At 49.9% G+C, this 22359-nt stretch overlaps 1 protein-coding gene across 2 annotated transcripts; it reads right to left on the reverse strand.

Annotated features, from left to right (window-relative positions):
- Positions 1-22355, reverse strand: AP3M1 (adaptor related protein complex 3 subunit mu 1). 2 transcript variants are annotated; one of them, XM_077345984.1, is made up of 9 exons: positions 22251-22355; positions 15232-15507; positions 14656-14827; positions 13711-13848; positions 12731-12816; positions 9922-10055; positions 5922-6129; positions 3702-3846; positions 1-943 (listed from the first exon to the last, which is right to left on the reverse strand). In XM_077345984.1, exons 2-9 carry the CDS (start codon positions 15502-15504, stop codon positions 843-845), a joined length of 1257 nt encoding a protein of 418 aa, XP_077202099.1. In that variant the 5' UTR covers positions 15505-15507; positions 22251-22355; the 3' UTR covers positions 1-842. The 2 variants fall into 2 exon arrangements, with proteins under 2 accessions (XP_077202099.1, XP_077202100.1); XM_077345985.1 differs by lacking the exon at positions 22251-22355 and adding an exon at positions 17696-17844.
- Positions 22356-22359: the final 4 nt, after the last annotated feature.

The raw sequence follows: 22359 nt of genomic DNA on the forward strand, positions 1-22359 counted from the left end.
TTCTAGTGGAGTTCACTTTTATTTCATTAGAAACCAGTAACACACACCAGTGCAGCCTCATGTGAGCCTCTTGAGGTAACCGTGGCACAGAAAGGGGTGGGTGGGTGGGAGGGAGAAGAAACCCTTTAAAGGTGGGGGATGGGGAAAGTCAAAATCCAAGCCCGTTTCAAATACCGTTTTGCTCCTGCCACGAACAGCAGGTGAGCAGGCAGGCGAACCAGTGCTAGCTTCTGGTTGTCTGCTGCACACCCTAGAGCAGGGGTAGTCAACCTGTGGTCCTCCAGATGTCCATGGACTACAATTCCCAGAAGCCCCTGCCAGCGAATGCTGGCAGGGGCTCATGGGAATTGTAGTCCATGGACATCTGGAGGACCACGGGTTGACTACCCCTGCCCTGGAGGAAAGCAGGCAAGGCCCACGCTTTGGCTTAGAAGGCAGTGTGTTGTGGCCAGAGCAGGGAGCCGCCACCTACTCCCGGGCCTCGTGTCTTGGGTTTGCCAGGGCATCCCGCACCTTTCTTGTGTTTTGGCATGGTGCTTGGCAGTGCCCGGTATTAGCTGGTGCCGCGGACAGTCCTGGCGCCGTTGTGACAACTTCAGTAGCCCAAAGAGCCACAGGAGGGAAAGCACAACGGTGGTTCAAAGCCACAGATTACGATATACTAAACTAACACTTGATCTGAAGGGGCTACAGCGGATGGGAATGAACGGGCTCAGAGTCGTCATTCAACTGGTGCCTAAGAGAGTACTGCTACATAATCACATTTGCTCTTCAGAGTATAAAAATCCCTCCCCGAATCAAACCCACGCTGTTTTCTGCTAAGAAGGCAGGGGTCGTTTGCCTCAAGTTCGGACTTGGAATTTCCCTGCTTTGGTGATGTATTTCACACCCTTAAAAGGCTTGTACTTCTCTCCGTACATGTCTAGGCGATTGACCTTCAGTCCTGGAGTGGGGAGAAACAGAGAACAAAAGCAGCACTTTTAGCACGTACAAACGGGCAGACTTCCCTGGGGGACCGGCTGGCTCTCCTTCCACCCCACCCCCCACAAAGCACGGAAATCCAGTCCCCACGTTTCCCAGTCCCCACAAGTCCCATGTTGGGAGGGCTTTCCCACCATCACTGCAGCAGAACATTCTGCACCATACCTGGAACATGAGTCAACCATGTGACTCGGTAGCTGAAAAGGCAAATGGGATTTTGGGCTGTATTAAAATAAGTTTCGTGTCCAGATCATAGGAGGTGATGGTAACACTTTGCTCTGGTTAGCCCTCACTTGGAGTCCTGTGTTCAGTTTTGGGCCCCACAACTGAAGAAAGATGTAGAGAAACTGGAGTGTGCCCAGAGGAGGGCAACAAAGATGGTGAGGGGTTTGGAGACCAAGACGGATGAAGAAAGGTTGAGGGAGCTTGGTCTGTTTAGCCTGGAAGGAGACAACTGAGAGGGGATCTGAGCATCATCTTTAAATACTTGACGGGCTGCAATAGAGAAGATGGAGCACAGTTGTTTTCTGTTGCTCCAGAGGGTCACACCAGAACCAATGGGTTGAAAGTGGTACCATCACCTTGCATGATCTGGACACAGTACTCAAACGGAGTATCGTGTTCAAATCATGGGATGTGATGGTACTACTTTACTCTGGTCTGGTTCGGCCTCCCTTGGAGTACTGTGTTCAGTTTTGGACACCCCAATTGAAGAGGGATGTTGACAAACTGGAACGTGTCCAGGGGAGGGCAACAAAGATGGTGAGGGGTTGGGAGACCAAGACATATGAAGAAAGGTTGGGGGAGCTTGATCTGTTTAGCCTGGAGAGGAGACGACTGAAAGGGGATCTGATAGGCATCTTCAAGTATTTAAAAGGGTGCCATATAGACTCTATATTATAGAGGATGGAGCAGAGTTGTTCTCTCTTGCCCCGGAGGGATGGACCAGAACCAATGGGATGAAATTGATTCAAAAATATTCCGTCTAAATATCCGGAAGAAGTCCCTGACAGTTAGAGTGGTTCCTCAATGGAACAGGCTTCCTCAGGAGGTGGTGGGTTCTCCATCTTTGGAAATTTTTACAAAGGCTGGATAGCCATCTGACAGGATGATTCTGTGAAGGTTTAAGGGGGTGGCAGGTTACAGTGGATGAACGATAGGGCTGTGAGTGTCCGGCATAGTGCAGGGGGTTGGACTAGATGACCCAGGAGGTCCCTTCCAACTCTATTATTCTATGATTCTATGAAATTAATTCAAAAGAGTTTTTGGCTAAACATCCAGAAGAAGTTCCTGACAGAGCAGTTCCTCAGTGGAACAGGCTTCCTTTGAAGGTGGTGACTTCTCCTGCTCTGGAAGTTTTTTAACAGAGGCTAGTCAGTCATCTGACAGAAATGCTGATTTTATGACCTTATGCAGATGGTGAGTGGGTGGACAGGAAGGGATGTGCCAGTGTTTGGCTCTTGTGGCCCTTCCTTACGTACCCAGGGAATTGCTTTTCGCCACTGTGGGATGGTCGGTGAATTCTCTCCAGGCTGGGCTGGATTCTGGAGATTTTCGGTGGAGGGTTCACGGACATGAAATTGGGGTCACTGTGGGTGAGCAGGTAGTTATGAGTTCTTTCAATGTGCAGGAGGTTGGACTAGATGACTCTGGAGGTCCCTTCCAACTCCATGATCCTACCTCACAGGGATATTGTGATGAAATGGAGAAAATTGGAAAGGTGGGGGTATGAATGATGAATATGTTCTTGTCATGTACTCACTCTAGGAAAATACGGCCCATCTTGGATATGCCAATCAAAGGCCCTGGATAGGAATGAGGGGCGGGGAGGGCTTCCCCACTGCAAGCACTGCAAGCACTGCTCCCCAGGTCTAATGACACGTACAGGGCAGCCACTTGCAAAGGAGAAAGCAAACTGGGGGTGGGGGAAGGCATTCTAGTGTTGTGCCCTTTTCATTGAAGTCCTGTGCCATCTGTCCCATAGAATTCAGTGGGAGGCAGGAGGAACCATCGGAATAGCCTTTTTAAAAGGGCTACTCTAGTTCACACAGTGTGTCTCAGAAATATGAGTGGCTGAACCCCTCCCCCCAATGCCGAATGATGGGCCTGGAGGGGGTGGGAAGGGGAGGGCCCTTGGGTGGGTACACACACAGCTCTGCTCCCCAACCATATCCTGCATAATCACACCACTTCTGGGCTTTCTTGAAGCCTGAAGAATATTTCTGGCGGTTCTCAATGGGAAAAAAGCAGAGAAAGGCTGCTCTAGATTAAGCCTTGACCTTTTGTGTATGCAGCGGAGTCTGGGAAGAGAACTGAGAATTGTCCAAAGTTGCAGAATCGTAGAGCTCGACGGGGCCACAGAGGCCAGCTGGTCCAGCACCTTGTTCAGTGCCTAAAACGTCTCTGACCAACGTTTGTCCAGTTGCTGCTTGAAGACGGCCAGAGAGTGGGAGCTCACCGTCTCCCTAGGCAGCCATCCATCTGGGACCTTCCCACCCATTCGTGCAATTCCTCTTACCCTCTGCTGCTCACAGGAACAGCTCCCTGCCCTCCTCAAGCTTCAGCCTTGCAGATTCCTCAAGAGAGCAATCCTGTTGTCTCCCCCCCCTCCCAGACTCAAGACACGCAAGTCCCTCAGCCACCCCCCCTCACAGGGCCCTCAGGCCCCGGGTCATCCTCTCCTGCTCCCACTCCAGGCCCACGTGCAAGCCTTGCCTCACCTGAAATTGCCAGCTGCTGGATTTTGAACTGGACATTCAGGCTGGGATTCTCCTCTGGTTTGGGGGCTCCAGACTGCAAGTTCACCATCCCTTTAAGACTGGGTAACTTCTGCACCGTGATCTTACCGACATCCCACGTTAGCACCTAAAAGGACAACATTTGCAGGGTGATTTCCCCAAACCCACTCACTTCGGCAATAGTTGTGTGTATGTGTACGCTTGTGTATGTGGAGTGCTAGCTTATGAACAAAGTGGTTCCCCCCGCCCCCGATTTACAGACTGTGCTGAATTTTGAAGAAGGGCTTGCTGCTCATGTTTCCTACTACAGCGCAAGATTTGCTGGTTCCACTCGGACTTGAGAGCTAGCCCTGGGGTGGCACAGCAGGGGAACCAACAACAACATGGCCAAGAGTCAGAAAAGAAAAGTGAGCATCTCAGGGGAAAAAAAGGAAAGCAGCCGATTTCTTCCAGGGCTTCTTTGCAAGGCAGATTTCTTGAGGAAGGGGCTTGCTCAGAATGTGAGTCTCACCTCCGGATCCTCCTTGACCAAAGCAAGCCCCACTTAATTCCAGAATGCTCGTTTACGCAGAAGGGCACCCTCTGGCTGTCAGAAGGTGGGAAGGGGAGGGACAGGCAATTGGTCAAAGATTCACAACAAGTTACCCAAATTACTGAACGCAAATTGGCTTCCGGTGTGGTTCTACAGGGCTGGTTCTACAGCAGAGATGTTTTTGCAGCATCTTCAGGAGGGAAAGAAAGGGGGCGGGGCACAAGGAGGGGAATACCTTGCTTTCTGAACAATGGAACCTTCTGCATCCAGGGGGATGTTTTGCTTAATGTTGCAGTCTTACTTTTTTCACCTGAAAATGTACAGGAATCTAAAAGGTGCCAGCCATTTCTACAAGATTCTACAACTTGGCCAGGTCCAGATATTTTATCCCGGGTCACGACTGCTTGAGGATCAAAGTATTTTGCTCTGGAACCCCATGAGGCACTCTTAGACAAAAGCTTCACTCATGTGTATCATCTTGGAATTAATGAACATCACATTTTATTACGCGCACTGGGTATGCAACGGAAGCCCATCCACAGAACTAAATGGTTGCGGATGCTCTAGTCCAGGGGTAGTCAAACTGCGGCCCTCCAGATGTCCATGGACTACAATTCCCAGGAGCCCCTGCCAGCGAATGCTGGCAGGGGCTCCTGGGAATTGTAGTCCATGGACATCTGGAGGGCCGCAGTTTGACTACCCCTGCTCTAGTCACATAGTTACCACAGGCTGCATAACAGTGGAGTACAAGCAAAACCAGGACAGCGCACAAAATCAAAGTCTTAGTGAGAAACGCAAGCCAGAGGCAATGCAACAAAATAAACATGTTTGTGATATCTCCCACAAACCCATAACAGTGGTTCTCAACCTGGGGGTCAGGAATCCTTTGGGGGTCAAACGACCCTTTCACAGGGGTCGGGGCAGGGCAAGCAGCTGGGGGGGGCGTCATGTACACAACAGCCTTACGGGGTAGATCAAGATAGTTTGTCCGGAGCAGCGGGAAAGAGCGAGATCGGCATGGTGGGACAAGAGGCAGAACTGAACTTAGAAACCCCGGGGAAAAAGAAACCAATTCATATGCAATCATGAACAATGGATCTTCACGCCAGTTTCGGTTTAATTTCTGTGAAAGAACACTTGCGTAGTTTTATGGTTGGGGCTCACCACAACATGAGCATCTGTATTCAAGGGTTGCGGCGCTAGGAAGGTTGAGAACCACTGCCCTAACAAGAAATCTAGCCCCCTCTGCCTACAGGAAGACCCTCTTGAGAGAAACTCTACTGCTCTTGCAGCACTTTACAGGGTCCAGTCCAGTTCTGATGACAGTCCTTTGTACAATGCCTGCAACTTAATATGCAGCAGCTGGGAGGAGCTGCCAGAGATCATGTGCAGAGCCTTTGGGAAGGGCCGTGGCACAATGGGAGAGCCTCTGCTCGGAAGGCACAACATCCCGGGTTCAATCCCTGGCACCTCCAGGTGAAAGGATCAGGCATGAGGTGATGTGAAAATCCTTTCTCTGTCGGAGAGAGTTGCTGCCATTCTGAGGAGACTATTCTGGCCCCTTTCCCATGGCGCACCCCACCCTCCCAACTCTGTGGCTTCCATTCATTTCCCTAGGGAAAGCCCCTCCAAGTAGGTGAAGCCCCCAGAATAGCCAGGGAAGGACTCACCTTTGTGACGGGATCAAAAGTGTAGCTGCCTTGGGAGGCCGTCAGGTTCATATTGAGTACTACTTTCGGCATGTGGACTGTCATGACCACTCCTTCCACCGTCTTGCCCATGTTCTGCTTAGGTCCAATTGTGACATCAAACCTTCCACAAGAGGAGTTCTCTTTGAAACTGATGGTGTGTTTCACGTACACAGGAATGGCCACCAAACTAGGAGAGATGAAAGCAGATCAGAAAGCAGCAAAGCCCTGAGGGGCCACTCTGTTTGGTGGTGCGCAAGCAGACCAGGGCGGTGGGGGGAGATGCAGCAAGAGCAGCTGGAAAGCTCTTGGATTCTGTTCGTCCTCTCAGAGATTTACTCAGAGAAGCATCTGTGCATTGGGAGGAGCAGGCTTGCAAGGCACACAAGCAAGCAAACAGAGCAAACAGCTGGGCAGGGAGAAGGAGAAAGTGCCAGCTCAGGAGCTACTGGTGAGTGCTGCTTTCTTTCTTACACAGTGCAGTGTGTGAGGGTATATAGGTTGCAGGAAGGGTGGGGGTTGTTTTTCTGGTTTGTTCCTTGCCTGGGAGGTAGGGGACTACTGCTAATCGAATTAGCTGATTTGCATTAGTTGGCAGATTTGCCTGGGGCTGACAGTTAGCTCCACCCTCTGCTTTGTGGGCCTTTTGGTGAGAGCCAGTTTGGTGTAGTGGTTAGGAGTGTGGACTTCTAATCTGGCATGCCAGGTTTGATTCTGCGCTCCCCCACATGCATCCAGCTGGGTGACTTTGGGCTCCCCACGGCACTGATAAAGCTGTTCTGACCGGGCAGTGATATCAGCGCTCTCTCAGCCTCCCCACAGGGTGTCTGTTGTGGGGAGAGGAATGGGAAGGAGACTGTAAGCCGCTTTGAGCCTCCTTCGGGTAGGGAAAAGCGGCATATAAGAACCAACTCTTCTTCTCCTCTTCTTCTTCTTTGTGCTATAAAAGACTCTTGCTTGCCAGAGAAGCACACCAAAGGCACATGCTAAAGGGTTCTTCGCTTGTGGATCAAGCCAGGGGACTCTGTAACTGTTCCAGAGTTTTCAGAAGGCATCTGGTTCTTCCCACAATGGACTTAAGGGGTGTAGCTGGCGATGGACCTGAGGCTGTGACATGCACTGTCTGTGGCATGTTAGTATTTTTTAGCTCAGGGTAACTTTAAATACACATGCACCATGTGCAAGTTAGTAGCACTCCTGGAGGAGAAGGTACAGAAGCTAGACGAACGCCTGTCCACACTTTATTCTATAAAGGAGGATAAAGAGTTCTTGGAAGGTGTCGAAAAATAAGGAGATGTTCTGCGCCTCTGATTCTCAAAAATCTGCCTGTAGATAGTGACTCTGGACCACAGGAACAAGGGCTATTCCCCCAACTCACCTGAACCTCAGAAGATGTTTCACAGACACCTGCAGATGAAAGGACTAGCTCTTCTGATCCCTAACGTTTCAGGACTAGGAGAAATGTGCTGGTAATTGGGGAGTCCCTATTGAGAGGAGTAGAAGCTAAAGTGTGTCAACTGGACTTGTTGTCTTGGGAGACATGCTGTCTACCTAGCGCAAGAGAACTCAATTTTGTTCATTGAGTATCACTTAAGGGACACATGGGGACTGCGCATGAGCAGGCTTGCCTCAGAGGGGTTATTCCCTAGTAAAGCCTCTAAACGGCGCTGTGCGCCAGCCAATTTGTGATTCCTTCTACGGAGCATGCGCTCTGAGCTACAGTGCTCTCCCCCTCAGTTTCTCCTACACCACCGAACCACAGAGGCATGTAGCAGGGTTGGAGGGAGGGTATGTGCTCCTGCACAGAAAATACTCAATGAACAACAGCTACAGGTAGCAACCCTGTTTCCATCGTCTGTTGCCCCAGGGGGCCGGACCAGAACCAATGAGTTAAAACTAATTCAAAAGAATTTTCAGCTAAATATCCAGAAGAGCGGTTCCTCAGTGGAACAGGCTTCCTCGGGAGGTGGTAGGTTCTTCTTTAGCAGTTTTTAAGCAGAGGCTAGATAGTCATCTGGCAGCTGATTTTATGAACTTAGGCAGATTGTGAGTGGGTGGGTAGGTAGTTGTGAGTGTCCTGAATAGTGCAGTGGGTTGGTCTAGATGACCCTAGAGATCCCTTCTAAGTCTATGATTCTACAATTCTAAGTTGCTCTAAGTCAGTGGTTCTCAGCCTTCCCAATGCCATGACCCTTTAATACAGTTCCTCCTGTTGTGGTGACCCCGAATCATAAAATTATGCGAGTGTTCTTTCACAGAAATTAAACTGAAACTGACCAATGGCGTGAAGATCCATTGTTCAGAATTGTATATAAACTGGTGGGCGCCTTCAGGAGGAGTGGCAACAGTGGCGCCCCCCCCCCCCCCCCGGCTAAGCTGCTTGTCCTGCTGCGACCCCCGTGAAAGGATCGTTTGACCTCCAAAGGGGTCACGACCCCCAGGTTGAGGACCACTGCTCTAAGTATTGAGAAATGCTTTCCCAAGAGAATAACTGATATCTCCCCCATGATAGACTGAAAGGTGGACAGCCTGAAGTTTAAAGCTGATGAGGCATATAGTTTCCTTCCTAGGGTGTTGAGGTGCCGACCCTCTTGTCCTATGGGGGAGGACTGCTGGCCAGTCTGACGGCCAGCCTGAATGTCACCTATGAGGACTGATGTAGGTGGGAGATTGTTATCTTCCTTGAAGTTGCCAGAACTGACAGAGGTTTTGTCCCCAACGGAACCATGAGGCCAGAAGTGGGTGGGTGGTGCAACTACTGTCAGAGTCTCAGAATAAAGTCTGCTTCAAATCTTATTCTCAAAAGAATTTTTGGCTCAACATCTGAAACAATCTCTTAACAGAATCTGGTAAAGGTAAAGGTATCCCCTGTGCAAGCACCGAGTCATGTCTGACCCTTGGGGTGACGCTCTCTAGCGTCTCCTTGGCAGACTCAATACGGGGTGGTTTTGTTATTCCCTTCCCCAGTCATTACCGTTTTACCCCCCAGCAAGCTGGGTACTCATTTTACCGACCTCGGAAGGATGGAAGGCTGAGTCAACCTTGAGCTGGCTGCTGGAATCAAACTCCCAGCCTCATGGACAGAGCTCTTAGACTGCATGTCTGCTGCCTTACCACTCTGCGCCACAAGAGGCTGGTACATATGGTTTTTAACCTGAATACCATTACGGCCAACCCAAGACTATTGTAGAGAATTCTATAAACAGCTACTCCTGGTTTTAGTCACTCCAGACAGGAGTGGGGCAGCAACGGACCAACTCACAGATGTGCGAGTAACGTGCCGTCAGGTTCTCAAGGCAAAAGAGGTCATCTGCCACTGCCTGCCTCTGCAGAGTGGCCCCTGGCTTCTTTGGAGGGCTCCTAGACAAGTATTAACCCAGGCCGATACCGCTTAGCCTCCCAGATCTGATGAGATTAGGCCATTCAGGGATAAGAACCCCTCAGTCTCTGCAGTGAAACCCAGCCTTGGAACACCAAGGTTTGATAGGGGAATGGAGGTTCCAGCATAAGACAAGCACAAACCCTTCCCTTGTGATCGATGTCCTCCAACTTCAGATTCTGGGCCCTGCTTTGACTTCTTAAAGGGTGTGTTTTTCCTAGCATAAAGCCAACATTGAAGTAACCAAGATCTCCCTGACTGAAGCAAAAGACGTTCCTTCTGCATAGAGGAAAGAAGAGGAAGAAGAGGAGGAAGAGGAAGAGTTGGTTCTTATATGCTGCTTTTCTCTGCCCGAAGGAGTCTCAAAGCGGCTTACATTCACCTTCCCTTTCCTCTCCCCACAACAGACACCCTGTGAGGTGGGTGAGGCTGAGGGAGCCCTGATATCACTGCTGGGTCAGAACAGCTTTATCAGTGCTGTGTTGAGTTCAAGACCACCCAGCTGGCTGCATGTGGGGGAGCGCGGATTACAACCCGGGTCAGCAGATTAGAAAAAAGAAACGGGGGTGAGAGAGAAGGCTATGTACAGGCCCTGAGACTTACTTTTGCGAACTGACCCGATAGGAAATCAGCCTGAAGTTTCCATCTGGAGGGATGAAGGAGAGGACTCTTTCCGACTCCCAGCGCTTGAACCGAATACACGGATGGAAGCTCACGTCATCGAGAAGCCTCGGGTTCTGTGGACCAGGAGAATAGAAAGCACCTTCCCATGAATGAATGAAAGCCCTGATGCTTTGTGACATGCTCATTGTTAAAGGAAGGAGCTACTCGTTGAGGTAAGCAGGTATTGGCGTGCCTGGATCTGTGCTCAAGTGGATCTAGCTCAGGTGCTTTAGCAAATCACAATAATCTTGGCAGGGCAGACCTGGCCTGCATTGCAGAACTGCTAGAAAACTGAATGAGTTTAATATTCTTAAAAAAAATTCTTATGTATTTTAACTCTTGTTAAATTATTTTGTGTAGATTTCTCTAAATGAATGTAAAAAGAACACCCAGTGCTTTAAAGAGCATTTTAATGATCCAGATGCTCAGAGTAGGTATAGCCTGCTCAACTGACTGCTGGAGAGCTTCCCTTATTTACATTAATCATTGAAAAAGCACACAGGAAGGGAAGCACACAATGGGTAAAAGGGAACATTTTGAGATATTTCTGAAACACAGGACTGTCTCAAAACAGCGTGTTTACAGCTGATCGCAAGAGGCAATTATCCTTTTTTATTTTCTCTCTTGTTCTCCCCCCCCATAATTACCTGCCTGCCTCTGCCCCCTCCCATAAGGTAGGCATTGCATTGCTACCAAGGGAGCCAGGGCCTCTTCCCAGCTTTTGGCCCTTGGACTCTGGGGTCTCCCAACGTTTTTCCAGCAATGAAGAGTCATCTGAAGCAGGGGTAGTCAACCTGTGGACCTCCAGATGTCCATGGACTACAATTCCCATGAGCCCCTGCCAGCAAACGCTGGCAGGGGGCTCATGGGAATTGTAGTCCGTGGACATATGGAGGACCACAGGTTGACTACCCCCGATCTGAAGGACTCAGGTTATTACTGAGCCTGTTTTTAGATTGCTGGTTTCAAGGAAAGGACAGGATAGGGCCCAACACGCAACTCTGCACTTCAGAAGAATATCAATACCCTGTAGGGGGCCTGCCCTACTGGAGATATAACATCCTTCACCAATTGTCCCTATCTTCCTGGAGAGGCTGAAGGAAGCGGGGGGTAGGCCAGTTTTTTTTGGGTAAAAATCACTGGATCCATCCAACCCAACCAACTACCACCCAGTCCTGCATTTGCTGTTTTTGGGTACGGTAGGTGAGTGTGATCACTGAACAGCTACAGAGTTTCCTGGAAGAAATACTGGCTCTTGATCCATTTCAGCTTCTGATCTGGCCATCGGGTACAGACGGCTCTGGTCGTCCTCATGGACGATCTCTGGAGACAGCTGGATCTAAGCAAGTCGGCGCTGTTATGATTATTAGACCTGACAACAGCATTCAATACAGTCCATCATGGGCTTTTAGCCCAACACGTTGAAGGCATGGGGGTTCAAAGGTCAGCCTTTAAATGGCTACAATTTCCCCTCCAAGGTCAGGGACAGAAAGCCTCTTTGGCCCTGGCCCCGGCTTGGTGGACCGTTCTTCCAAATGTGATCAGTGCCTTGAGAGTCTTCTGCAGGACCTGTAAATCAGAGCTGTTCCACCAGGCTTATGTAAAGGTAAAGGTATCCCCTGTGCAAGCACCGAGTCATGTCTGACCCTTGGGGTGACGCCCTCCAGCGTTTTCATGGCAGACTCAATACGGGGTGGTTTGCCAGTGCCTTCCCCAGTCATTACCGTTTACCCCCCAGCAAGCTGGGTACTCATTTTACCGACCTCGGAAGGATGGAAGGCTGAGTCAACCTTGAGCCGGCTGCTGGGATCGAACTCCCAGCCTCATGGGCAGAGCTTTCAGACTGCATGACTGCTGCCTTACCACTCTGCGCCACAAGAGGCTCTACTAGGCTTACGAGTGAGGCTTAAAAACACTGCCTTCCTATCAATGCCCAATTATAAACCACTTGGGGCTGGTAAGACTTGTCTGCCCCTTCTTTCCTTCCTTCCCATTGTAATTTCAGAACAAGCAACTAGGGATGGAACTAGGGATTCTTAGATTTTAATCATTATATCCTGCATTTATAATATATATTTTATTTTTGTATATTTTAGTCTGACGAGCCTTGCCCTGAGTCTGAAGGGAAAGGGTGGGTAATTAAATACAATAAATAATAAAAATGTATGAACATAGTAGATTCTTTACTCTGATATGAATTTGATATAGATTGTATGTCTATGTGGACATTATTTAAAAGAAAAAAAGAAAAAACAAAACACTCCCAAGTTCCCCATAATTCCTGTCACTTGAAGGCCCAAACTATGCATTTGGGCAGCCTATGCCCCACCTTACCCAGCAGGTCAAAAGATGGGGTTTGCACTCAGCTATGGGTCAGGGCTGATCACATCACAGGCTCCTGTGCTTGTGAAGTTCAGCTGACCCACTCAATCCCAGCAAGGCAAATTCAGGTTGCCTTAGGCAGCCTGCGCTGCAGCTCTTCCTGGGGGCACAACTAAGCCAGCTTTAAGGCCCACCCCCTTAGATGGTGACTCCCCCACGACTAAATCATGGGTTGACCAAGAAAAAGCACAGCAAACCAGTGCCCTCTAGAAGTCTTGGACAGTCACTGGTTTTGCACAAAGAGAGCCCAAGCAAAGCTTCTCTCACCCACTATGGGCCACTAGACGGCACATCTAATTCTTCTGAGTAACAATTTGGAAAGTCACTACCAAAAGTGAGGGCATGTGGAAAGAAGAGCTCTGCTTACCATGAAAGAAAGCGAGAGGTCAGGCATCCCTGAAAGCTTTATGCAGGCATCGATGACCCCTTGGATTTCTGCAAAGACGGTGGAGCCTGGAATAGAGAACTTATGTAAACTACTTGTTGATGGTCTTTCAAGTCCAGAACAAGAGGGAAAAAAGCACAATGAAAAGCAAAGGATGCAAATCTAATGATTGGTCAGCTCACAGGAGCCAGTTTGGTGTAGTGGTTAGGAGTGCGGACTTCTAATCTGGCATGCCAGGTTCGAATCTGCACTCCCCCATGTGCAGCCAGCAGGGTGACCTTGGGCTCGCCACGGCACTGATAAAACTGTTCTGACCGAGCAGGAATATCAGGGCTCTCTCAGCCTCACCCACCCCACAGGGTGTCTGTTGTGGGGAGAGGAAAGGGAAGGTGATTGTCAGCCGCTTTGAGACTCCTTCGGGTAGAGAAAAGAGGCATCTAAGAACCAACTCTTCTTCAGTAATATCAGGGCTCTCTCCCTCACAGGGTGCATGTTGTGGGGAGAGGAAAGGGAAGGTGATTGTCAGCCGCTTTGAGACTCCTTCGGGTACAGGAAAGCAGCATATAAGAACTTGTCTTCTTCAGTAATCTCAGGGCTCTCTCAGCCTCACCCACCTCACAGGGTGTCTGTTGTGGGGAGAGGAAGGGAAGGCGAACGTAAGCTGCTTTGAGCCTCCTTCGAGTAGAGAAAAGCGGCATATAAGAACCAACTCTTCTTCTTCTTCATGTGACCAAGAACTCACATTCCCCCTCTCAGCCTTAATACTGTGGTAATAACAATACTAATAATAATCAGTCCTACTTTGTAAATGTTATCGAGACAATGTGAAATTATCTGAACCCTCTCTATTACTGAAGTATCTGAAGATTCAGTCACTAGATATGGATCTCTTCCAACTCTGCTCTTCTCTCAGGCTATTCCATCCTTCAAGGACAAAGCCACCAGCTGCGGAAACACCTTACCAGATTTGTCTATGATGGCATCGATTTCTTCCACCACGTCAAAGTAGGCCTCGTTGTTGGTGTACTTCACCCCCGCTCTCCGCCAGGGGATGTTGGACAGCTGGCCCGTCGGAAGGGTGTTGCCCACATTGCTGCTGCCTTGGAAAAACCAAAGGGCAGACCAACAAAATCAGGAAATGCCCAGCGACGAGAACTGAGGCCATGTAGTTGCCCAGCCTGCCCCACTCAAGCATTTGTAAACAGAGAAGTACCAAGGAACACCCTTTTCCAAACCTTTCACACAGAACTGCAGTCCCCAAAGTGTACAAAGGAATCAGCCCAGAGATTGCCCAAAATTGGAAGCCATGGGCACAAAAAGCTGCTTTTCCCATTGGTTGTTTTTTTTTTCTTTTAAGAAACAATTTACTTTTCTATCTATCTTATTTGACTGCTTTAACAACATAATGCAGCATTTATAACTTAAGCAGGTAAAACTGTACTATTTGGTGTATCTGGGCAATTTAAAAGGATAAATGCCTTCATTTCTGACAAGCGACATAGCAAAGCTACTCAATACTTAAGAGAGCTGCTGATAGCTTCATCCTACGCTGTGTCTCCTCTGAGAAGTGGGGGCGGGGAGAGAAAAGCTAAAACTTGTGTGGTAAACAGCAGACTTATTACTTGGACAGAAACAATCTCATGCAGTCACAACAGGATCGAAAGCATATTTAGGTATCCAAGTTAAACCTTTGTGCAACTGATGGAACATGTAAAACCTTGTCGTTTGACAGGCGTTTCTTCCCCATGGCGCTCTCAAATCCCCCAACTTGAAGCAATTTTTTTTTGGGGGGGGGTCCTCTGTATTTTTTCAGTTTCTCCTCCCCAGGCTCCTACTTCCCTGAGTCCCTGGTTCGTATCAAGGGTGGCCCTTAGCTGCACAGGTGACCGGTGAAGCCATCTGGGTACCTGTGATGGAGTTCACAACGGAACGCAGGATGGTGGGGGGCTTGATGAGCTCCTTCAGGATGTTGGATTCTGTCGCCAGTGGAAAGCCATTGTCCAGCATCTCTTCCAGAAGCTCGTAAACAATAACAACATTGTCTTTGACGGCTGACTCAGAGCATTCTCCAAAGTAATCCTAGGACGACCGGAAGACACAAAAGAAGCGGTTTAGTTTGGTTAGGCACTGCCAGCACCAGAGAGCCATGACTGGGGAAGGAACGCATTGGCTATTGTTTTCTGTGCCACGGGCGACAGCCAGGGTGAGTTGTTACAGCTCGGGCCCTTTTTGAACCACATCTAGGTTCTTTGGTTGATATTAGTGGCCAAAAATGCTGGGAATGGGCGCCCTTGGGCCATTTCCCTTGGAGATGCTGTTGACCTGTGGAGCAAGCAGAAGTTTCTTTGTGGGGGATTACCCCCCCCCAGTGCCACAGGTCTGATGCGTCCCCACCCCACCCCCAGCAGCCAGTCTTCCTTTTCCTTGGGAGATTCCCCCTCCCACCTCCACCTCGGCCCTGTTTTCCTTTCCTCCAAACTGACCTGGAAGGTGTCTGCCACCCGGTGAAGGAACTCGATGACAAAGAGAGGGGGCACCTCTGTCTGTATGACAGACACAAAAAAGATTTTATCCCGATAGATGCTGATGAGATAGTGGTGAGGCGTGGGGATGACGGGTGGGACATTTTCCACGTCAGCCGCGCTCTCTTGCGCTTCAAAGAAATAATCACACACAGATTGGCTGACCGCGCTCTTCCAGTGCTTCTCCAAGAATATATCACCAGAACAGTTTATAAGAAACAGACTGTGGATCATTTTCTGTTGGAGACACAGCCACATAGATGGTTAGGCATCGAACAACCAACCTGAACAGTCACATAAAGCTGCTTTATCCAGGGGTAGTCAACCTGTGGTCCTCCAGAGGTTCATGGACTGCAATTCCCATGAGCCCCTGCCAGCAAACGCTGGCAGGGGCTCATGGGAATTGTAGTCCATGAACATCTGGAGGACCACAGGTTGACGACCCCTGCTTTATACCAAATCAGGCCATCGTTCTTCCACCCAGGTTGGCACTTTCTGTTCCAACTGGCAGTGGCTACTGGGTCTCAGTCAGAGGTCCGTTCAAACTGGAGACGATCATTCGAACCTGGGACCTTCCGCATGCAAAGGAGAGGCTCTCAGACTGAGGCACAGCCCCTCCACAATCTGGAGCTTTCTCTCCCGATATCCAGGGAACTAGGCTGCACAGATACAGGATTGTGATGGCTTGACCGGGAAGAGGGTCTACAGATCAATGCCAGGGCATATGCATGGATGCCCAGAGCACAAATTGGAACATGTCTTGAAAGAAAATGGGTTGGAGGAACAAGGAAGGCGCCCTACAGGGCTGCCTTTGAAACTGGCTGCAGGACAAGCCTATATGGTCATTTAACATAGCCTGCCTCATCTCTTATCTACTTAGGGATCTACAGATAAAGAAAGGTTTCATCGACTGTTAAGGTCCCAGGACGTCCTTTGTTGTGCAAGAATAAAAAGCAGCTGCAAAACCTCCATTTATTGATATTTCTGGTACTTTCAGCAAGAATAGCTAGGCCAGGAAGCCTACTTAGAAATCTCTGCATATCAGAAACAGCCCAAAGGTGAGCTCCCAGAAAAAGATCGCATCACATGCAAGGAGGATCTAGCTATCTTGGAATGAAGGAATTAATCTGCACAAAGGAAGGCTTGTGCCATTCACTCCTCCTTTCCCCACGCTGGAACAAGGAAGACAAAGGAATTAACACTGTTTAGAAGTTGGTTAAGATCTTCAACGGCCCTCCATGCCTGGAAGTATGATTTTCTGGCAGCTTTTTCCTTTCCTGAATTGCTGGCATATCAAACACCTCTTGGGATAAGTCCAGGCATCCAGTCAGACCAGAATGGAGATGTGGAAACTGAAGAACCACCTGGTTGTCTGGTCGGCACCTGAGTATTCCCAATAAGCCAATTAAGGCTTGTTTTTGTCAAAGACTAGCTCTTTATTTCTTCTCTGTGTTTGTGTAGTTTAAGCCACGTGAATGTGTGTTAGGGACCTTTTAATTTTATTTCTCAAAAAAGATGCTCTTAATTTTTAAGTCTGCCTCTGCCTGAGATTCCAGGCTGGACCTTCTCCTCATATGAATTGGTGGAGTGTTCTGCTCAGTATTGCCTTTACCAAAGGACCGCCTCCTGGAATTGCTAATTGCCCGAGGAGACAGGTCTGCTTTAGTTTAATGGTGATTCACGGTGGCAACAAACATCCTGTATTCTGAAAGGGATGTACAGATCTTGAAGAGTACAGGCATAGGGGGAATTCTTGCTAGAAATTTGTGGCAGATGCTTACGTGTATGTGAGAGAGAATTCTTGTGTGCATGAATTCTAAAAACGCTCCCTTTTTCTTTTTACCTTTCACTTGCTGGCCAGCCTCACCTACAGTTCTATGAGGCCATGATTTGTGGTAGAATGCAAGGGGTTGACAGCTGGGAAACAATCCGATATTGGGATTCCAGCAACCGGGGTTATTGGGGTGGTCTGGGACTGAAAGGACACACATCAGACACATAGGGAACCATGTAGGGAAAACTAGGGCTCACTTTGGCCATGAGCCACCGTTTGAGTTGGCCAGGGGGTGCCTGCTGCCGCAGCCTTTAAATTCACCCTTGAGGGTGTTCCCTCTTGAGATGTAGTTTGGTCTGTATTTGTTTATAATTCAATGTATATGAACACCCCCCTCCCAGGAAGCCGGCTCAGGGCAGTTAACAACTTTATTATCTTACTAGAGGCAAAGCCCGTTGTATCCCGGAATACAACGGGCGCTAGAGTGTGGGGGTGGTAAAAGTAAGACAGGAGTTGTTGATTCTGGAAGGACGTGTGAACGCATGGGTGTGTTGTTCGGGTTGTGGTTGCATGGCTGGGCATGAGGGTGTGTGATTGCAGAGCGTTGTAGCACGGACGGGCATTCAGGAGAGGTTTTAGAAGAGGACTGACCTGTGGGAAGTGTGGTGTGGCTGTTGCGTGCGTTGTTCAGAGGAGTATTTCACAGTACACAATATTCTTCGTCACATCAAGTTCAGACTTGGAAGCTGGCAACCCTAAGAGGAGGTCTCTCTGTGCACAGCAATCTTGACCTTACTCAGGTTTATGCACACCTAGGTAGTGTAGAATTCCAGAACATGAACCTAAACTTATCTGGCAACCTTGCCTCCCCTCTGCAATGTTGTTTTGATCTGGAATAAGTTAGTGGGAGCTAGGTGGCTGTGGGAGCATTACACACTTTTGAGGCGCCACTTCCAGATTTCCAGAATACATTCAGACCAGGGACAGCCAACCTCCGTGTGTGGCCTGGATAACTTCTGGAATAGCTGCCCAACTCCAGACTATAAAGAATAGCTCCCCAGGCAGAAAGGGCTGCTTTGGAGTTTGGAAAGGGTTGCTGTGGAAAAGAAATATTTAAGGCCTCCCATGCAGGTTGTTGTGGAGATGAAACACTTGAGGCCTGCTGCATAGGGTTGTTGTGCAGATGAAACGGGAGGCAAAAGAACCTCCACAACAGCATCCAATTTCATCTGCCTAGAGAGTTAATCTTTATAGTCTGGAGATGAGCTGTAAATCCAGGAGATCCCACTTGGAGGTTGGCTACCCCTGGGTTGGAAATATTCGTTGCAATCTGGAGATGTAGCCTCAAATGGTACAATGCCTCAGAGTCCGGCCTCCAAAGTAGCCATTTTTGCCTGCAGAGCTGATCATTATAATCTAGAGATGAGCAGTGATCTAGAGATGATGGTAGAGGCTTGCAGACTGAGGTTGGGGTGGAGTGGTATGGGTGTGTCCCTCCTGGGCTATGCACTTTGGCCAGCCCTTACCAGCAACTGTATTTTGGGGCACAGACAGCATGGTTCCCAAGATGCAGGAAAGTACAGGAAGATCTAAATAAGGAATATTTACAGCCTGAAATTGTAAACAGTGAACAAGTAAATGGCTGGAGAGACATGGGAACTGGACTGACTTTTTTCAAGCTTGGCCTGGTAAATTAAAAAAAAAACAGTATTTGCCAGGAAGGTCCAAGGAAATCAAAGGCATAAGTGGCCCAGAATTTCAAGTGGAGTTAGCTTTACAGGAAAGTAGACAGTGAGACTTTGGGGGGAACTAGGTAATCCGCTTTTATTAGGCAACAAATTGGCCTTGCAGACAACAACAGGGACTGCAGTTGCCAGCAGTAGGCCTCAGGCTTCAGAAGGGCAGACATCACCCGCCAAGCAACAGACTGTGCTAGCCAAGGGGTGTCTGGGGTCTGGGGAGACAGCTTTCCCTTCAGCCTAACTGCAGTCACCCAACAGTCCTCAGGTGTCTCAAAGGAGTTTAAAATCACCTTCCCTTCCTCTCTCCATAACAAGCTCCCTGTAAGGAAGCTCCCTGTGAGACAGCTCTGAGAAAACTGGGAATGGCCTGCAGTCACCCAGAAGGCCTCAGGTGTCTGAAAGCAGTTTACAATCCCCTCCCCTTCTTCTCTCCATAACAGACTCCCTGTGAGGGAGGTGCAGCCCAGAGAGTTCAGAGAGAACTGGGACTGTCCCAAAATCACTTGGCTGGCTGCCTGTGGGGAATCAAACCTGGCTCCCCAGTTTAGAGGCCACCATTCTTTAACTGTTACCCCACAATGTCTCTCAGAGACCAATGCTAAAGTGTTCTCTCCCCCCCCCCCGTTTCCTCCAGCATTTAAATCTTTTGCAACGAATCTTCAAGTCACCCCCAAACAGAGGGATTTCTCCCCAGAATTCCCATAGCACACGAAGGCCAGGCCTTAGAGGCACTCCCTCCGATTGGCTGACTTCCCACATTCTCATTGCTTCCAGGTTTTTAAAGACCCCTTTAAGCTTCTTAGAGGGACCCTGAGGAAGGACCATTTTTATTCTGTAGAGGCCATTTCTTTGGGCAGTCCCTTGCTGGGCAGACCTTCTGTGTAGGAGACATGAACAAATTAGACCCCAGCAAGTTCAAGGGGACGTGAAGGGCCAGAAGTGGGGAGGGTGGGGATTATGAAAAGTCCTTATTTTATCCAGAAAAGAGCAGGGGATATTTTGGATCTCCAATGGCCCCTCAGACCTGGTTTGTGCTTGTGGAACTGAGGCGGGAAAGGCCTGAGAGGAGAATAGATTATAAATTTGTCCCTTTAAAGGCCGTCAGTCCATAAGAACTCCTTGCAGTCTTTATCCTAGACAGATTGGTGCTCTCTGTATACACCTACCTGGTGCAACAGACAGGCTACACAAACTGCCCCAAACCAGGGTGTAAACTGCACGGAGCTTTTATTCCAACCCCAGATCGATTCAGTCCCTGCCCTCTACACAGAATGCGATTTCCGTTTGGATTCGGGGCGATTTAAAATTTCCTTCTAGAGCAAGAAGGATTGATCCGGAGTGACCTTAACTTTATTGTGAGATATCTCAGACTGCTGTTAATCCTGAATAAAGAAAGCTCCTGGTAGAGAACCTCTGATAGGCTACACCTGGTCATGTGCCACGCTTGCCTTAAAGGAGAAGCCCCTAACTGCTCTCAACTTCTGTCGGTCCTGGATTTTTCCTCCCTCCTCTGCCTTTTTTGATCCTCTCCCCCCCCCCTCCAAGAAAAGAAAGAGGCTCCCTGCTTGGCTTCTTCCCCCCCCACACACACACCTTCTGAGCCTCCCTAACCACGTGCAGAAGACTTTCCTGTTTCAATGGAGAGGGGGGTGGGGGAGAGGAAGACCTGAGTTCAAAGTGATCTGAATTCAACAGGATTGAAAATGGAATAAAGAAAGTAAGTGCAGACTCTGCCCAGGTTTGGATCCAGCAGCCAAGCCATAGTCTGGCTGTGGGCTCCCAACCACTCTCTTTACATGCTCCCCAATGGCACTTTCTAGCTTGAAACAGATATTTGAAGAAAATCCAATCTTCACTCCCTCTCGTTTTCCCTCTGTGCCCTCCCCCTCCAAACTGCTCTGGCTGGTGGATCCCCAGCCCCCAACTCACCTTTAAAAAACTTTTTATATGATCTTGGAAACTAAGCAGGGTGAGCCCTGGTCAGTATTTGGGTGGAACACCCGGGTCCTCTTGGGGAGAGAGTCGAATATAAGCCAAATAATAAAAGCAGGCAAGGGCAACCCACCACGGGATGACTCTTGCCTTGGAAGCCCTACAAGTTGTCATGATGAGTCAGCAAAAACACAACATCCCTTTCTGTTGAGCAGCAGGCGTTCAAGGAGACCCCCAAGAACCTGGATTCCAATTACGGATCTTTGGAATAACTGAACAAGAAGACTTGGGGAGAAGTCTCACATGCAGGTTTTTGCATTTAAAAGAAATAAAAATCCTTTACTGTACGTCATTCCAACTTGAATCTCAACACGGTGACTTGAGAAGGAAGCCCCACTGAGGTCTAGTCGGAGACAAATAAAGGGAGAGGGCAAAGGACTCCTACCCTAGGGACACAGCCCAGAACACTCCCTGCCCCTGCCAAACAGTCATGAAAAGCGGCAAATTGCTTCCTTCGCTTTAGTATCCTCAATGACTTCCTGCCTGGCAGGCTGCCCTCAGTGAGCCTCTGAGCAAGCTAAATCAGGCCTTTCCGTTGGCCACTCTGAAAACAAGCTCCTTCAGTACTGAAAAAGAACAGTCATTACACCAGACAGCTTGATAAACAATGGTCAACGTGGCTAGCCCTTCCTGTAGCCCTTCCAAACACTTCCTGCATGGTTGCAGCCCAGACGCGGAACTTCCTACACCCCAGACCAGGGGTAGTCAAACTGCGGCCCTCCAGATGTCCATGGACTACAATTCCCAGGAGCCCCTGCCAGCGGATGCTGGCAGGGGCTCATGGGAATTGTAGTCCATGGACATCTGGAGGGCCGCAGTTTGACTACCCCTGCCTTTCTCCCCAGTGGGGGCCCCAGGCAGTTGACCCCCTTCTCCCCATCTCCAAGCCCGGCTAGGCCGAGTGTCCCTGGCCCAAGCCCACCTAGCCAGCTTCCATGGCAGAGTGGGGATTCGAACCTGGGTCGAATCCTTTGACTAGCATTGCCCCCGCCCCCAAAGAACCAGTCCCAGCGACCCATGGCTGCGCGCCTGCCCAGACCCTGGTGCTGCTGCTGCTGCTGCTGCTGCTCAGATAGACTGCACCTTCTGGGAAGGGGCTCTGCCGAGCGCTGCCGGCGTCAAGATGCAGCCTGCCGACCGCAACCTTTCCCACCTTGCCCCCAGGGCCAGGCCCCGGTGTGCGTCTGTGTGGGGCGGGGGGCAAGACCACTCCCACTGGGCAGCCGCTGCGCCCCCTTCCTCCTCCTCCTCCTCCTCCTCCTCCCGGGTTGCCAAGTCTGGGCGGGAGACTGCGGGGGACTCTACAGGCGGGCCCTGAGGAGGGGAGGGCGCGGCGCCATGCACAGCCCCTCGCCCCAGCAGCCGCGCCCCTCCGGGGGTGGGGGGCTCCAGGCCGCCCTTGCCTGGCCTGCTCGCTCGGCGCCTCGGGGCGCTGCAAAGGCTCTCCCCCGCGGCCGCGCTCACTCACTCACCAGCCCCGGGAAGCCGCCGCCCCAGCAGCAGCAGCAGCAGCACGACGGCCCCGGCCCCGGCCTGGCGCGGCCAAAATGGCTGCGGAGCTCCTCCCCGCCGGGGCGCCCG

This window comes from Paroedura picta, chromosome 7, assembly GCF_049243985.1.
Source record: "Paroedura picta isolate Pp20150507F chromosome 7, Ppicta_v3.0, whole genome shotgun sequence".
In the NCBI taxonomy this organism is placed as follows: domain Eukaryota; kingdom Metazoa; phylum Chordata; class Lepidosauria; order Squamata; family Gekkonidae; genus Paroedura; species Paroedura picta.

Coding starts and splice junctions, on each gene's coding strand:
- AP3M1 (XM_077345984.1), bottom strand. CDS start 15,504: ATGATCCACAGTCTGTTTCTTATAAACTGTTCTGGTGATATATTCTTG. Junction 13,849..14,655: donor CGTTGTGAACTCCATCACAG/GTACCCAGATGG, acceptor GGTTTTTCCAAG/GCAGCAGCAATGTGGGCAAC. Junction 12,817..13,710: donor TGCCATCATAGACAAATCTG/GTAAGGTGTTTC, acceptor TCTCTATTCCAG/GCTCCACCGTCTTTGCAGAA.